This window comes from Oncorhynchus mykiss, chromosome 22, assembly GCF_057628025.1.
Source record: "Oncorhynchus mykiss isolate SJ-2025 chromosome 22, ASM5762802v1, whole genome shotgun sequence".
In the NCBI taxonomy this organism is placed as follows: Eukaryota; Metazoa; Chordata; class Actinopteri; order Salmoniformes; family Salmonidae; genus Oncorhynchus; species Oncorhynchus mykiss.
Genome location: NC_143043.1, coordinates 19,233,549 through 19,251,277, shown reverse-complemented (window position 1 = coordinate 19,251,277; position 17,729 = coordinate 19,233,549). Strand labels below are relative to the sequence as shown.

Here is a 17,729-nt window from a genome sequence, read left to right as displayed (position 1 = left end):
TGCACTTTTACTTTCTCCTCCAACACTTTGTTTTTGCATTATTTAAACCAAATTGAACACGTTTCATTATTTATTTGAGGCTAAATAGATTATTTATGTATTATATTAAGTTAAAATAAAAGTGTTCATTCTGTATTGTTGTAATTGTCATCATTACAAATATATATATAAAAATCGTCCGATTAATCGGTATCGGCTTTTTTTGGTCCTCCAATAATCGGTATCGGTGTTTGAAAAATCATAATCGGTCCACCTCTAACAGACACCCTGGTTCAAATCTAGGCTGTATCACAACCGGCCGTGATTGGGAGTCCCAGCGTCATCTGGGTTTGGCCGTTGTAGGCCGTCATTGTAAATAAGAATTTGGTCTTGCCCAGTTAAATGAAGGTTACAATTTAAAACATCTATACTGATTGCATTGGATTTAACAAGTGACATCAGTAAGGGATCATACACTCTTCGGATGTCCCCATTGGAGAACCCTTGAAGAACCCTTTTGGGTTCCATGTAGAACCCTTTCTACAGAGGGTTTTACATAGAACCCAAAAGGATTCTACCTCGAACCCAAAACGATTCTACCTGGATTCAAAAAGAGTTCTTGTCATGTATTGTCATGTTGTGTCTTGTTTCTGTCCTTTCCCTTCACCCTGTCTCCCTCTGCTGGTCGTTATTAGGTTACCTTTTCTCCCCCTCTTTCCCCCAGCTGTTCCTTGTCTCCTCCTAACTACCTCGTCACCCCTTTTCCCACCTGTTCCCTTTTTCCCTCTGATTAGTCCTCTATATCTCTCTCTGTTTTTGTTCCTGTCTTTGTCGGATTCTCGTTTGTGTTACTCATGCCTGAACCAGACTATCGTCGTGTTTGCTGCAACCTTGTCCTGTCCTGTCGGAATCTGCCTGTCCATCTGAGCCTACGTGTGTTTCATCATTAAAGAAACTCTGTTTTGTTAATTCGCTTTTGGGTCCTCATTCACCGCATGACAGTTCTCCTCTGGGGACAGCTGAAGAAACCCTTTGGAACTCTTTTTTCTAAGAGTGTAGCTTTCACCTGGAAAGAGCAGGTGTCATGGAAAGAGCAGGTGTTCTTAATGTTTTGTATACTCAGTGTATAGGCCTAAACACATTACTGAACTTGAATAGAGTTCTAGAACTAGAGCTCTGGAGTCCTAACTGGAATAGAGCTTTAGAGAAAGTGTTTTCTAATACTGTACAGATCTATTTAGGCCCGCTACATTATTTTCAGATCCACTGTGAACAGGTTTAGCTCTGGGCAGGTGAATGAAATGTCCCTAATGTAATCACAGCAGGAGATATTTTCTAATGGCCTGTCTTGTAACATGTCATAAGCTGTTTTGCCAGACTGGGAGGTGGAGACTAGGGTTTTGTCCCAATTGTCACCCTATTCCCTATTTAGTGCACTTCTATTGACCAGGGCCCACATGGTGTAGGGTGCCATTTGGGACACAGTAGATTACAGCTGTCATTTCAAGAGCCCATGTGCTTCTTAAGTTGTTTATGGTGCTGGGTGTGAGTTGGATGGGGGTGGTACGATTGTCTCCAAACAGGATGTGGTTAGCACTGACCTCCCTGTGCATTACTCTGGGTGGGGTCTAGCCTGTGAGTGATTGACCTTTATTAGTAACCAAGAGTCATGAATGTGTGTTTGAAGGTGAGTGTGCGCTCCCCTTGGCATCACCAATCCTTTGTCTCTGGTATTGGTGTTCTGGCCCTGTCCATTTTGTTCGTCTAGACAGATTTAAGCAAATCCCAGTTTATGCCTACCCAATATGATTTCAGATAGAAAATGCAGTCCCATTGTGCCCTGGGAAAAAATATTGAATGAAAAGGATTATTTATTATGTCTGTTGTGAAGGACCCGAGGAAGAGTAGGCCTAGCTGTAGCTTCAGTAACAGCTAATAGGGATCCTAATAAAAAAACGAGATACTCATCCACCCCCATCAGTCAGTCAAAAGAGGGCCAGTGCACACACCAGAGGGCTTGGATCAAAGCTTCTTGGTAGACCTCTCCATGCTAATGAAAAACAATATTTTTTTCCTCCACAGCTCCAGGAGCCAGTGGAGGTCTTAGTGGAGCTTACAAACTCCAAACTAGTTAACTAAGGGCCCACATTCTGGATCCTTGTAGCCTGTGTCCTGTGTGCGAAAAGACACCCTTAATTGGCAGGGCCTCCGTTCCCTGTCTCCATGGTGAATAATGAGCTGGTTCTATAAGTAGAGTGCCAAATTCAGCACCATGTATTCAGCTATTAGGAAGTGAAGAGTGAAGGAAAGCAATTTATGTGTTGACAATAATCATGGTTGCTAATAGTTTGGGCTCTAATTTGGGCTGCATTGCACTGTGTATCAGGTGAGAAAAAGGCCAACAAGAAAATGGCCAACCAGAACAGTAGGCTAACATTCCTGTTAGTTACCCAGTAATAGATGTTTGTATAGCATAACAAAAATGCAACTCACCAAGGCCTTTTTACCTAGCTAAATTAGGTCTAATTCAAGTTACCAGCATATGTGCCTCTTGACTCAAGATTATAAAGAGTCAGCAAATATCCAAGCTTTAGAAATATTGTGAAAAGTGAGTGTGAAGGCCCAAGTTCAGCCACGTAGCATCAATTAGATGTGGAATGTGGAGAATCTGACAGATTGTTTTCCTGCATAGCAAGAGAGCAGACCTTGTCCGTTCTGTTTAAATATTAGAGCATTCTTTCCCCGGCCGGCCCTCTAGAGATGACCTGCCGGCTTGGGAACGCTGTGGGAAAACTCCCAGCGGAGTGTCAGGAGAGGAGGGTATGAAATGCGGGTTGCATTATCGTCAGCCTGTACATTTTCTGTTGACTCGCGCACTCACTCTCTGCCTGTCCTGCTCTTGAAATGGTTGTGTTTTTGCAGGGGGAGAGTGAGAGGATTCCAAGAATCGGATCATGTTCAAGGCAGTGCTGAAGAAGAACAGAGACGGAGGGAAGGGGAGCAAGAAGGAGCCAGGTATGTGGAGTATGGCTGACTGCTGCAAGGTCACTTTGACCATTGTGCAACAACATGTTACCCTCAGACTGCCTTACTTCACACACAAACCTGCCACAACCTGTCTCCATTATTTATATGTTTTTATGGGCATCTATTAATTGTTTAGTCTTACTTTTTTATACAGAATGACAATGGATGTGATTGGAAGTTCGCTGGCGATATACAAAGGGTTTATCATAATAGGCTTACTGTACAATTAGATAAAAAAAACAGATACAAATACTCCTTATGGAACAGCGGGGACTGTGAAGCAACGCATGCATAGGCACATACACATGCACAAACACACACACACAATAACATATGCACTATACACACACGTACATTTGTGTTGTAGATATGTGGTTCTAGAGTAGGGGCCTGAGGGCACGCACTTAACGTGTTGTGAAATCTGTTGTGAATGTATTGTAATGTTTTTAAAGTTGTATACCTGCCTTACCTTAATTCTGCTGGATCCCACACAGTAAAAATAAAAGTGTTAATTTAACTCCTATAGAGTTGAATTCAACACTGTTTCAGATAACATTTGGTCTCAGTCTACATTGTGTTAAAGTTACTCTACAGGTAGTGTCACATTTTCAGAGTTAATTTGACTTCAAATGGTGTTAAAATTCCTCTGAATTGAGTTGAATTTACACTGCAATGACTGCATAATTTTACACTCCGATTGTCACGTTCGCCATAACGAGGAGACCAAGGCGCAGCGTGATATGAATACATTCTTCTTAATTTAAACGAAGAACACTAAACAAATGTGCCGCTATAACACGAGTGCTGACATGCAACTACACATAGACAATAACCCACAAAACCAAAATGGAAAATGGCAACCTAAATAGGATCCCCAATCAGAGACAACTATAAACAGCTGTCTCTGATTGGGAACCAATTCAGGCCACCATAGACCTACATTTACCTAGACAATGCCGTAACCCCATAGAATTACAAAATACCCTAGACAAGACAAAAACACACATACCACCCTCGTCACACCCTGACCTAACCAAAATAATAAAGAAAACAAAGATAATTAAGGTCAGGGCGTGATACCGATTTAATCCCGACACTAGAGCTCATTGACTCCTCATAGTGTTGAAAATACTCATACTGGGTTAAAATAAGTCAGCACTGTAATTTTTACACCCCCTTTTAAACTGTGCAGGAAGAGTAGCTGCTAATATGGATTCCTAATGCATACAAACACAGATACGTAGTAATGAGTTAAATTTGTAACCTGAAGTTCTGAGAATATGCACACAAATATGGCTCATGCCTTTCGTCGCTCTTCACAAACATTTCATCATCTGAGCCAACATTTGTAGCGAGCAAGCAGTTTGAACATATATGGTCATAAACTGGTGTCACTGTCACTGACCATTTTTCTTAAGTAAGTCATTTTCTTGGTGCTCTCGGGGTATACACAAACACACATGTATAAGCACCATGGCTCCAAGTTTTCAGTATTTATAAAAAAGTATTTATTGGCTATAAATAACCCATACCACAGTCTCTGTTTCAACATGGAAAATGTTGTTAAACTGATGTGTAACTAGAGAACAGGGTAGGGTAATTAACCTTTTTTTAGAATAGATAGGCCTACCTCCTATCCCACAGGAAGGCCTTATTATTGCAGTCAGAATGACCCTGGAGAACTCTGAACTGGTATACTCTTTGACACTACTATTATTGTCAGTGTGACATCCCCATGAGGATGCTGGTGTTGTTCTGGCTCTTCCATGTAATCTGTTAGATTTTCCATTACGACTGGGAATGAGTTTGACTGTAAGTCACTCAGCAGTGCTAATACATTTCTGACTCACATCTAGCGACATAGATCGTGATCTATCTTTTCATAAACAGACAGAGATGATGTAGGACTAACACGAGGCGATGTTGTCTGGTCTAGACTCGCCTACTATAGGAAGGGACAGTTGTAAGTAACATAAGTACTGTATAGCAGTACAGCAGTTAAGTATCTTGAGTCAATTTGCTCATCTTTAGATCAGGCTGCGACTTGCCTCTGTTATATAAAACAGTCGACATACTGTTAACAAAAGTGATCAGAGTCTGGCTTGCCTAGACACTGGCTACCTATCTTCAGCACCAGGTTACCCCTCTCCCACCCCTTCTCTTTAGACTGCGTCTCAAATGGAACACTATTACCTATATAGTGGACTACTTTTGAACAGGGCCCAAAGTGCAGTGTATAGGGAATAGGGTGCCATTTGGGATGCAATCGCTGTTTTCCACTGTGAGCACCCCAGATGACAATCTAAACCACAGTTCAGGTCTGTATGAGGAATGTAACTGCAGGCTCTTGCTCTGAACACACTTTTGTTGACTTGGGATCTTAAACTGTACGGCAATGAATCACAGAGCAGTACGGAAGTTTCCCCCTCGTGTTACTATGATTCTATCCATGTTACGTTTACTATCTTTAACAGCAATGTAGTAAGCCTAGGCGTTGTTTTAAATGGAGCCCTTCACTGTGCGTCAGCCCAGTCAGGCACCACCAGAGGCGAACACACACAGGACTGCTTGCGGTAGATGAGCATTAGGGTGTGAATGGCGGGAAAAGGCTTCACCCTTTCCCAGCTCTTTACAAAGTTGGATGCTATCCAATAAAGAAAAGCAGGTCTCTCTCCATTTCCCATGCTGGGACAATAAAAGTCAGCCACTCTTCTCCATTATTCAGGGAAGGACAGATGAGCTGCCTCAGCCTTGCTTTAAGCAGTCATTAGTGGTCATTCGGTCACTATGCTGTCTTTAGAGATGGAGCAGCTAGATGGTCATTTAGGCCTATTTACATCCTCATTTGCCTATCATAGGAATTCCAAATCAAATTGACTCAATCTGTAAACCAAGAATTGGCTCAGTTGGCCCTTTTATGATTTAGTCTAACCTAGCCAAATGTTTTAGAGTCAGTTAGGCTAAGCCATTCATTGGAATGAAAGAGGAGTGGCAACAAAAAGGCTTTGGTTTTAAACCTTATTTTATGACTTTGTAAATAAATGTTCAAGTGGCATAACAAACTGTGTCACTGGCAAGGGGCCCAATGGTTAAGGGCGTTGGGTCAGTGACGGAAAGGTCACTGGTTTGTATATTCGAGCTGACTAGGTGAAAAATACATTTGAAGTCAGAAGTTTACATACACTTAAGTTAGAGTCATTAAAACTCATTTGTCAACCACTCCACACATTTCTTGTTAACAAACTATAGTTTTGGCAAGTCGGTTAGGACATCTACTTTGTGCATGGCAAGTAATTTTTCCAACAATTGTTTAGACATATTACTTCACTGTATCACAATTCCAGTGGGTCAGAAGTTTACAGTGGGGCAAAAAAGTATTTAGTCAGCCACCAATTGTGCAAGTTCTCCCACATAAAAAGATGAGAGGCTTGAAGTGTACCTATGATGACAATTACAACAATGACAAACAAAATGAGAGAAAAAAAAATCCAGAAAATCACATTGTAGGATTTTTAATTAATTTATTTGCAAATTATGGTGGAAAATAGGTATTTGGTCAATAACAAATGTTTATCTCAATACTTTGTTATATACCCTTTGTTGGCAATGACAGAGGTCAAACGTTTTCTGTAAGTCTTCACAAGGTTCACACACTGTTGCTGGTATTTTGGCCCATTCCTCCATACAGGTCTCCTCTAGAGCAGTGATATTTTGGGGCTGTTGCTGGGCAACACGGACTTTCAACTCCCTCCAAAGATTTTCTATGGGTTGAGATCTGGAGACTGTCTAGGCCACTCCAGGACCTTGAAATGCTTCTTACGAAGCCACTCCTTCGTTGCCCGGGCGGTGTGTTTGGGATCATTGTCATGCTGAAAGACCCAGCCACATTTCATCTTCAATGCCCTTGCTGATGGAAGGATGTTTTCACTCAATCTCACAATACATGGCCCCATTCATTCTTTCCTTTACACGGATCAGTCGTCCTGGTCCCTTTGCAGAAAAACAGCCCAAAAGCATGATGTTTCCACCCCCATGCTTCACAGTAGGTATGGTGTTCTTTGGATGCAACTCAGCATTCTTTGTCCTCCAAACACGACGAGTTGAGTTTTTACCAAAAAGTTATATTTTGGTTTCATCTGATCATATGACATTCTCCCAATCTTCTTCTGGATCATCCAAATGCTCTCTAGCAAACTTCAGACGGGCCTGGACATGTACTGGCTTAAGCAGGGGGACACGTCTGGCACTGCAGGATTTGAGTCCCTGGCGGCGTAGTGTGTTACTGATGGTAGGCTTTGTTACTTTGGTCCCAGCTCTCTGCAGATCATTCACTAGGTCACCCCGTGTGGTTCTGGGATTTTTGCTCACCATCCTTGTGATAATTTTGCCCCATGGGGTGAGATCTTGCGTGGAGCCCCAGATCAAGGGAGATTATCAGTGGTCTAGTATGTCTTCCATTTCCTAATAATTGTTCCCGCAGTTGATTTCTTCAAACCAAGCTGCTTACCTATTGCAGATTCAGTCTTCCCAGCCTGGTGCAGGTCTACAATTTTGTTTCTGGTGTCCTTTGACAGCTCTTTGGTCTTGGCCATAGTGGAGTTTGGAATGTGACTGTTTGAGGTTGTGGACAGGTGTCTTTTATACTGATAACAAGTTCAAACAGGTGCCATTAATACAGGTAACAAGTGGAGGACAGAGGAGCTTCTTAAAGAAGAAGTTACAGGTCTGTGAGAGCCAGAAATCTTTCTTGTTTGTAGGTGACCAAATAGTTATTTTCCACCATAATTTGCAAATAAATTCATAAAAAATCCTACAATGTGATTTTCTAGATTATTTTTCCTCATTTTGTCTGTCATAGTTGAAGTATACCTATGATGAAAATTACAGGCCTCTCATCTTTTTAAGTGGGAGAACTTGCACAATTGGTGGCTGACTAAATACTTTTTGCCCCACTGTATATACACTAAGTTGACTGTGCCTTTAAACAGCTTGGAAAATTCCTGAAAATGATGTCATGGCTTTAGACGCTTCTGATAAGCTAATTGACATCATTTGAGTCAATTGGAGGTGTACCTGTGGATGTATTTCAAGGCCTACCTTCAAACTCATTGCCTCTTTGCTTGACATCATGTGAAAATCAAAAGAAATCAGCCAAGACCTCATTAAAAAGAATTGTAGGACTCCACAAGTCTGGTTCATCCTTGGGAGCAATTTCCAAACGCCTGAAGGTACCACATTTATCTGTACAAACAATAGTACTCAAGTATCAACACCATGGGACCATGCAGCCGTCATACCGCTCATGAAGGACACGCGTTCTGTCTCCTAGAGATGAACGTACTTTGAAATGTCCTCTGGTCTGATGAAACAAAAATGGAACCATTTGGCCATAATGACCATCGTTATGTTTGGAGGAAAAATGGGGAGGCTTGCAAGCCGAAGAACACCATCCCAACCGTGAAGCACGGGGGTGGCAGCATCATGTTGTGGGTGTGCTTTGCTGCAGGAGGGACTGATGCACAATAGAGGGCATCATGAGGTTTGAAAATTATGTGGATATATTGAAGCAAAATCTCAAGACATCAGTCAGGAAGTTAAAGCTTAGTCGCAAATGGGTCTTCCAAATGGACAATGACCCTAAGCATACTTCCAAAGTTGTGGCAAAATGGCTTAAGGACAACAAAGACAAGGTATTGGAGTGTCCATCACAAAGCCCTGACCTCAATCCAATAGAACATTTGTGGGCAGAACTGAAAAAGCATGTGCAAGCAAGTTAAACAATTTAAAGGCAATGCTACCAAATAATATTGAGTGTATGTAAACTTCTGACCCACTGGGAATGTGATGTTAGAAATTAAAGCTGAAATAAATCATTATTCTACTATTATTCTAACATTTAACATTCTTAAAATAAAGTGGTGATCCTAACTGACCTAAAACAGGGAATTTTTACTAGGATTAAATGTCAAGAATTGTGAAAAACTGAGTTTAAATGTATTTGGCTAAGGTGTATGTAAACTTCTGACTTCAACTGTATATCTGTGCACTTGAGCAAGGCACTTACCCAAAATTTCTCTTGTAAATCGCTCTGGATTAGAGTGTCTGAGAAATTACTAATATGAATGTGATACTATTTCTTTTCTCTGGAAGAGATCCATTTGCTTGTAAAGTCAGCTCTGATCTTGAAACAGCCTGAAATTAGGTTAGTAAGTAGTCTTCTTGGAGACGGCCATGCTAATCAGATCGGGTAGACTGCCGAATATCTAATGCTCTATGGGCCTCGATTGTAACATATTGCACATTAAATATTCAATGGACCTTCTGTTAGGTGCGAATAAAGAGTTCATTACTTTCCCAAATGGTATTGGACAAAGAAATAAGGCTTAAATCTACCGTCTGGTCCGATACAGTGCAGTCAAATGTCTCTTAATTTGCCAAAATTTGACCATATCCTCATGGCATATTCAGGTCGGATTTATGCACAAAGATTAGGTTTTTATAACGGAATTGGATATGACTGAAAGTATTGCTTGCTGCCGTGTTTGGAACTGTTTTGTGCATCCTCCCTTTGGCTATGACCTCGGACAATGAGAATGGCAACATCTGATTTGCTTAAGGGGTCGTTGCCTAAACAAGGGCAAAATAGTTTGACACAGTTTATTTAATTCCTTTCTCCTTTGACTCAAATCTATTTGTATCTGTTGTGGATGGATCAAGACCACTACCATTGGAACAGCATTAACCAGTTTGCTCTTATGTACAGTATACATGGACTCCCGAGTGGTGCAGCGGTCTAATGCACTGCATCACTACAGACCCTGGTTCGATCCCGGGCTGTATCACAACCGGCGGTGATCTGGAGTCCTATAGGGCGGCGCACAATTGGCCCAGCGTCGTCCGGGATAGGGGAGGGTTTGGCCGGGGTAGGCCGTCATTGTAAATAAGAATTTGTTCTTAACTGACTTGCCTAGTTAAATAAAGGTTAAATAAAATAAATACAAATAAATAAACACTGAGAGACCAGCAAACAATGAAAGCACCCCCCTTCCCTGTAAAGAGCATGACAGTGATAAATGCTTTACAAAAGCACATCAAAAGTCCACGGATATGTGTCATGGAAATGAGTGTAATGAAAAGCCTTGATAATTGTAGTATTGCATGATAGCTGGGCATATGTTCCTCATAACGCGGTGGCTTGGAGGCAACTTAAAAGGAGTCAGGGAAAAACTTGGCCCCTGTGCCAGACACCGGACCGCAGTCATTAGGCTGCCTCTAGGAGCCCCATATTGCCAGGGCCCACAAACACACCATTCGCTAATTCAGCCCTTCTTCCTCCTCTTTTCTCCTACTCTACCTCCTCCAAATCTGCTGTGTGGAATTGGCCTTTTTAATCCCTTCTAAATACACATTTTTATGGTCCGGCATTCCGGAAGTGGGATACCGCTTAGCTTTGGCCTCTGGGCTTTGATGTGAACACTTTCTTTAAAAGGTCACATTGCCAGCAAGCCTCACTGACGTTAATGGATTTGAGGCTCAAAGCACCGGGAGCTCAGTGGATTATATAGTTGTTAAATTAAACTCGTCTGGATTAATTGGTATTCTCTTTGAGGATATACGCTGGTTTTCTCCTGTTAAAACCTCTTAAAAGCTAGGAGGTGCAGTCGCAGGGTACACAGCAGCAACCATAAGGAGACAAGATGGGTTTTTAGAGGAGAACGGCTTGAAGAAGCACTTAGGAAATTGGTATGGCCAGCATGGGAGATACAGTGTTTCCAAGTTCTAACTCTGATACGTTGTAGATGTTATACATTTTATGAGTTGGAGATGGAGTGAAGCTGAAATGGGGGCCCCATCTCGTCCCTGTGACAGACTGGAACCACATGAAGAGAGTCTAATGTTTCAGTGTTTCAGTCTTTGGGGACATCTACAGCTACCTACAGTGCATTCGGAAAGTATTCAGAACCCTTGACTTTCTCCACATGTTGTTACGTTACAGCCTTATTCTAAAATGGATATAAAAAAAATCCTCAAACAATCTACACATTATATCCCATAATTACAAAGCAAAAACAGGTTCTCTGAAATCTTTGCAAATGTATTGAAATACAGAAATACCTTATTTACGTAAGTATTTAGACCCTTTACTATGAGACTCGAAATTGAGCTCAGATGCATCCTGTTTCTATTGATCACCTTTGACATGATTTGAAAAGGCACACACCTGTCTAGATAAGGTACCACAGTTTACAGTGCATGTCAGAGCAAAAAACAAGCCACGAGGTCGGAGGAATTGTCCGTAGAGCTCCGAGAAAGGATTGTGTCGAGGCACAGATCTGGGGAAGGGTACCAATACATGTCTGCAGCATTGAAGGTCCCCAAGAACACAGTGGCCTCCATCATTCTTAATGGAAGACGTTTGGAACCAGGCCGCCCAGCCAAACTGAGCAATCGTGTGAGAAGAGCCTTTGTCAGGGAGGTGACCAAGATCCAATGGTCACTCTGACAGAGCTGCAGAGTTCCTTCTGGAAGGTTCTCCCATCCCCAGAGAGGACAACCATCTCTGCAGCACTCCACCAATCAGGCCTTTATGTTAGCGGCCAGACGGAAGACACTCCTCAGTAAAGGTACATGACAGCCTAATTGGAGTTTGCCAAAATGCACCTAAAGGGCTCTCAGACCATGAGAAACAAGATTCTCTGGTCAGATGAAACCAAGATTGAACTCTTTGGCCTGAATTCCAGGCATCACGTCTGGAGGAAAACTGACCATCCCTAAAGTGAAGCATGGTGGTGGCAGCATCATGCTGTGGGGATGTTTTACAGCGGCAGGGACTGGGAGACTAGTCAGGATTGAGGGAAAGGAGCAAAGGTTTTTGAGATCCTGGATGAAAACCTGCTCCAGAGCCCTTTTAGGACTTCAGACTGGGGTGAAGGTTCACCTTCCATAATTACAAACAACAGCCCTAAGCACACAGCCAAGACAATGCAGGAGTGGCTTCGGGACAAGTCTCGGAATGTCCTTGAGTGACCCAGCCAGAACTTGGACTTGAACCCGATCTAACATCTCTGGAGAAACCTGAAAATAGCTGTGCAGCGATGCTCCCCATTCAAACTGACAGAGCTTGAGAGGATCTGCAGAGAAGAATGGAAGAAACCCCTGAAATACAGGTGTGCCAAGCTTGTAGCGTCGTACCCAAGAACACTTAAGGCTGTAATCGCTTCCAAAAGGTGCTTCAACAAAGTGCTAAGTAAAGGGTCTAAATACTTATGTAAATGTGAATATTTAATTTCATACATTTGCAAAAATTGTATTGCTTTGTCATTATGGGGTATTGTGTGTAGATTGATGAGAAGAAAAAACAGTTTAATCAATTTTAGAATAAGGCTGTAACGTAACAAAATGTGTAAAAGGTCAAGGGGTCTGAATTCTTTCCGAATGCATTGAACCTACCTCCCCACTGCATTTTACTCCTCACAGAATTTCACCTTCTCTAGCGTCTCATTTCCCAACGTAGAGAACACTTAAGCCGGGTGTACTCTACGTGATTTGGGCCAGATTTAGTTGTCCCAGATACGTTTTTGAGATCCGAGACAAAATTCCCATGTTGTTGTCTATTCGGGGCACGCGGCCATCACCGATGCTCGTTTAATGTGAGCGGGTCAGAGACGCAATCTGAGGGCTACCGAGCTTGTCTTTGAGCAGTACCAGATGTCCCGATATTTTCAAACATGTTTGATTTCATCGTAACAAAATCTGCAATGTATTGTATTGTGAGATATGCAACGCCAAGATTTGAGAATGGTGATCATCAATAGCCAATGAGAGCTTTCCAGAGAAGAAGCTAGCGTGATGATGACGTTGTATCACATCACCCAGAATGTGTACTCTCGAGCAGGAGCGATGACTACTGCTATTACGCGTTTGTACTTGCCAAAGTGTCAAATCATTAGAGCTCTGTGTGGAGCTGTGTGGCAAGCTTAAATGTCTGACTGAAAACATTTGAGGCTTGTTCTAGCTACCTAATCACATCACATCATTGATTCCGCTAGCATCCTCACGACCAAGTTAAGAATTACCCTTGTCTGTGCCACATCATTTAGCCTGCGCACCACTACTTTGGCAAGACAAAAAAAAATACAGGAAAGACTGTTGTTTAATGTCAGAGGCTCAGCGATGTTAGGATTTTAAAAGTTGTGTAGTGTCAACTAGAGGTCGACAGATTATAATTTTTCAACGCCGATACCGATACCAATTTTTGGACCAAAAAAAGCAGATACCGATTATTGGAGGACCAAAAAAAAAGCCGATACCGATTAATCGGCCGATTTTTTAAAATGTATTTGTAATAATGAAAATTACAACAATACCAAATGAACACTTATTTTGACTTGATATAATACATCAATAAAATCAATTTAGCCTCAAATAAATAATGAAACATGTTCAATTTGGTTTAAATAATGCAAAAACAAAGTGTTGGAGAAGAAAGTAAAAGTGCAATATGTGCCATGTAAGAAAGCTAACGTTTAAGTTCCTTGCTCAGAACATATGAAAGCTGGTGGTTCCTTTTAACATGAGTCTTCAATATTCCCAGGTAAGAAGTTTTAGGTTGTAGTTATTATAGGACTATTTCTCTCTATACCATTTGTATTTCATTAACCTTTGTCTATTGGATGTTCTTATAGGCACTTTAGTATTGCCAATGTAACAGTATAGCTTCCATCCCTCTCCTCTCCGCTACCTGGGCTCGAACCAGGAACACATCGACAACAGCCACCTCGAAGCAGCGTTACCCATGCAGAGCAAGGGGAACAACCACTCCAAGTCTCAGAGCGAGTGACGTTTGAAATGCTATTAGCGCGCACCCCGCTAACTAGCTAGCCATTTCACACCGGTTACACCAACCTAATCTCGGGAGTTAATAGGCTTGAAGTCATAAGCAGCGCAACGCTTGAAGCATTGCGAAGAGCTGCTGGCAAAACGCTAATGGGTGGCATCCATAAGTCTAAATATTCCTGTTACATTGCACAACCTTCAATGTTATGTCATAATTACGTAAAATTCTGGCAAATTAGGCGGCCCAAACTGTTGCATATACCCTGACTCTGCGTGCAATGAACGCAAGAGAAGTGACACAATTTCACTTGTGTAATTTTGCCTGCTAACTTGGATTTCTTTTAGCTAAATATGCAGGTTTAAAAATATATACTTCTGCGTATTGATTTTAAGAAAGGCATTAATGCTTATGGTTAGGTACACATTGGAGAAAGGACAGTCCTTTTTGGCGAATACGCACCACATCGATTGTATGCAACGCAGGACACGCTAGATAAACTAGTAATATCATCAATTGATTGTTTTTTAAAAGTTTAATGCTAGCTAGCAATTTAACTTGGCTTACTGCATTCGCGTAACAGGCAGGCTCCTCGTGGAGTGCAATGAGAGGCAGGTGGTTAGAGCGTTGGATTAGTTTACTGTAAGGGTGCAAGATTGAATCCCCGAGCTGACGAGGTAAAAATCTGTTGTTCTGCCCCTGAACAAGGCAGTTAACCCACCGTTCCTAGGCCGTCATTGAAAATAAGAAATGTGTTCTTAACTGAGTTGCCTAGTTAAATAAAGATTAAATAAAGGTGTAAAAAAAAAAAAATTGGCCAAATCGGTGTCCAAAAATACTGATTTCCGATTGTTATGTAAACTTGAAATCGGCCCTATTTAATCGGCCATTCCAATTAATCGGTCGACCTCTAGTGTCATCCCGGCATTACTTTCTAGAGCAGGCCTGGGCAATTATTTTCCATGGAGGGCCACATTAAGAATATATTTTTCCAATTTTTGGCAGAATCATTTTACAGTATGTATGATTTTGTTGACAGCTATATCTACTGTAAATTACGTCCAGATATGCTAATTATTTTACTTTTTTAACATTCACAGAAATAGACCACATCCATGTTCTCCTTTTGGTAGGTATTTTCATTATTAAACATGCAATGAACTACATGGAGGGAAAAGTACACTGTGCATTCAGCACCACGGATAGAACTTTTGTTAACGGGTATGCACAAAAACACAAACAGAGAGCGAGCTCAACATTACATTTAAACTACTCAATCATTGTGAGGAGTGAAGTCTCTGATGGGCATTGACTAGAGCAGTGAAGTCAGGTATAGTTTCTGATGTCGCTATGCACAGGATTGCTGAAAGGTGAGAGTCAGTAAGAGATGATCTGTGCCTTGACTTGTTATATTTCATCACTAAAAATGTCTGTTCACATACATAGGTTGACCCAAACAGTACAAACACCTTCTGAGCATGACTCCTAATCTTTGGAAAGTTTTATTCATCAAGAGATGCATAGAACCTCGTCAGTGACATTGTTTTGAATAAAACAAGTTGTCCAATCACTGCATCAGACTGAAGATCGATAAGCTCAAGTTGCAGGTCAAGGTGAAGGAGAGGAAACCAACAGCATGTAATTTTCACTCTGAAATCCTCAAAATGACGAGAAAGCACACCGTTCAAACCACGCAGCAGCGATGTATACTTATTCCACTGGTCATCTGATAGGGAACATACTAGTAGTGTCGGAAGGTGGGTGAGATTGTTGGCTTCTACTTGGCGGGTCAGGAGGAGTAATTTTCCCTTGAAGGCTTTGACAAGGCTATAGATACAGTGCCTTGCGAAAGTATTCGGCCCACTTGAACTTTGCGACCTTTTGCCACATTTCAGGCTTCAAACATAAAGATATAAAACTGTATTTTTTTGTGAAGAATCAACAACAAGTGGGACACAATCATGAAGTGGAACGACATTTATTGGATATTTCAAACTTTTTTAACAAAGCAAAAACTGAAAAATTGGGCGTGCAAAATTATTCAGCCCCCTTAAGTTAATACTTTGTAGCGCCACCTTTTGCTGCGATTACAGCTGTAAGTCGCTTGGGGTATGTCTCTATCAGTTTTGCACATCGAGAGACTGAAATTTTTTCCCATTCCTCCTTGCAAAACAGCTCGAGCTCAGTGAGGTTGGATGGAGAGCATTTGTGAACAGCAGTTTTCAGTTCTTTCCACAGATTCTCGATTGGATTCAGGTCTGGACTTTGACTTGGCCATTCTAACACCTGGATATGTTTATTTTTGAACCATTCCATTGTAGATTTTGCTTTATGTTTTGGATCATTGTCTTGTTGGAAGACAAATCTCCGTCCCAGTCTCAGGTCTTTTGCAGACTCCATCAGGTTTTCTTCCAGAATGGTCCTGTATTTGGCTCCATCCATCTTCCCATCAATTTTAACCATCTTCCCTGTCCCTGCTGAAGAAAAGCAGGCCCAAACCATGATGCTGCCACCACCATGTTTGACAGTGGGGATGGTGTGTTCAGCTGTATTGCTTTTACGCCAAACATAACGTTTTGCATTGTTGCCAAAAAGTTCCATTTTGGTTTCATTCTTCCACATGTTTGGTGTGTCTCCCAGGTGGCTTATGGCAAACTTTAAACAACACTTTTTATGGATATCTTTAAGAAATGGCTTTCTTCTTGCCACTCTTCCATAAAGGCCAGATTTGTGCAATATACGACTGATTGTTGTCCTATGGACATAGTCTCCCACCTCAGCTGTAGATCTCTGCAGTTCATCCAGAGTGATCATGGGCCTCTTGGCTGCATCTCTGATCAGTCTTCTCCTTGTATGAGCTGAAAGTTTAGAGGGACGGCCAGGTCTTGGTAGATTTGCAGTGGTCTGATACTCCTTCCATTTCAATATTATCGCTTGCACAGTGCTCCTTGGGATGTTTAAAGCTTGGGAAATCTTTTTGTATCCAAATCCGGCTTTAAACTTCTTCACAACAGTATCTCGGACCTGCCTGGTGTGTTTCTTGTTCTTCATGATGCTCTCTGCGCTTTTAACGGACCTCTGAGACTATCACAGTGCAGGTGCATTTATACGGAGACTTGATTACACACAGTTGGATTGTATTTATCATCATTAGTCATTTAGGTCAACATTGGATCATTCAGAGATCCTCACTGAACTTCTGGAGAGAGTTTGCTGCACTGAAAGTAAAGGGGCTGAATAATTTTGCACGCCCAATTTTTAAGTTTTTGATTTGTTAAAAAAGTTTGAAATATCCAATAAATGTCGTTCCACTTCATGATTGTGTCCCACTTGTTGTTGATTCTTCACAAAAAAATTCAGTTTTATATCTTTATGTTTGAAGCCTGAAATGTGGCAAAAGGTCGCAAAGTTCAAGGGGGCCAAATACTTTCGCAAGGCACTGTATGATGTGCAAAAAGGCCCTTCCCTTGTAGTTTGGAATTCAGTTCATTCATGAGGGCCATGATGTCCACGGTGAAGGCAAAAATCAGCCAACAATTCTTTATCTTGCAGTTAAGGGAAATCCACATATATACCTTTCATTTGCAAAAACGCAGCAATCTCCGACTTCAGTTCCCACACCCTTTTAAGCACGTTCCCCAAACTCAGCCTTCTCAAATTTGTGTGGTAGGGGAGATCTGCATGACCCGACTTTGTCTCTTCCAACAATGAGACAAACTGCCTGTGGTTTAAAGATTTAGCACTTTAGTGACTGTATCCACAACATGGCTCATTTTCAGAACACATTTACAGATCACCTCCTGATGACTAATGCAATGCAGCAAAATTATTTTTTGATCTGGGTTCAGCTCAGCTTCTTGATCTTGTATCCTTTTCTAAAGGCCAACGT

General features: G+C 41.6%; 1 protein-coding gene across 5 annotated transcripts in view; it reads left to right on the top strand.

Annotated features, from left to right (window-relative positions):
• LOC110501509 (protein TANC1) overlaps positions 1–17,729 on the top strand; it is a 183,539-nt gene that overhangs the window by 26,495 nt on the left and 139,315 nt on the right. For all 5 annotated transcript variants that reach the window (XR_016490551.1, XM_090215664.1, XM_090215663.1 and 2 more), the window contains exon 2: positions 2,902–2,994. Coding sequence is in view for 4 of the 5 variants with exons in the window: in XM_090215664.1 (XP_090071790.1) it covers positions 2,934–2,994 (61 nt within the window). In the remaining variant the exon portion in view is untranslated. The remainder of the gene's footprint in view (positions 1–2,901; positions 2,995–17,729) is intronic.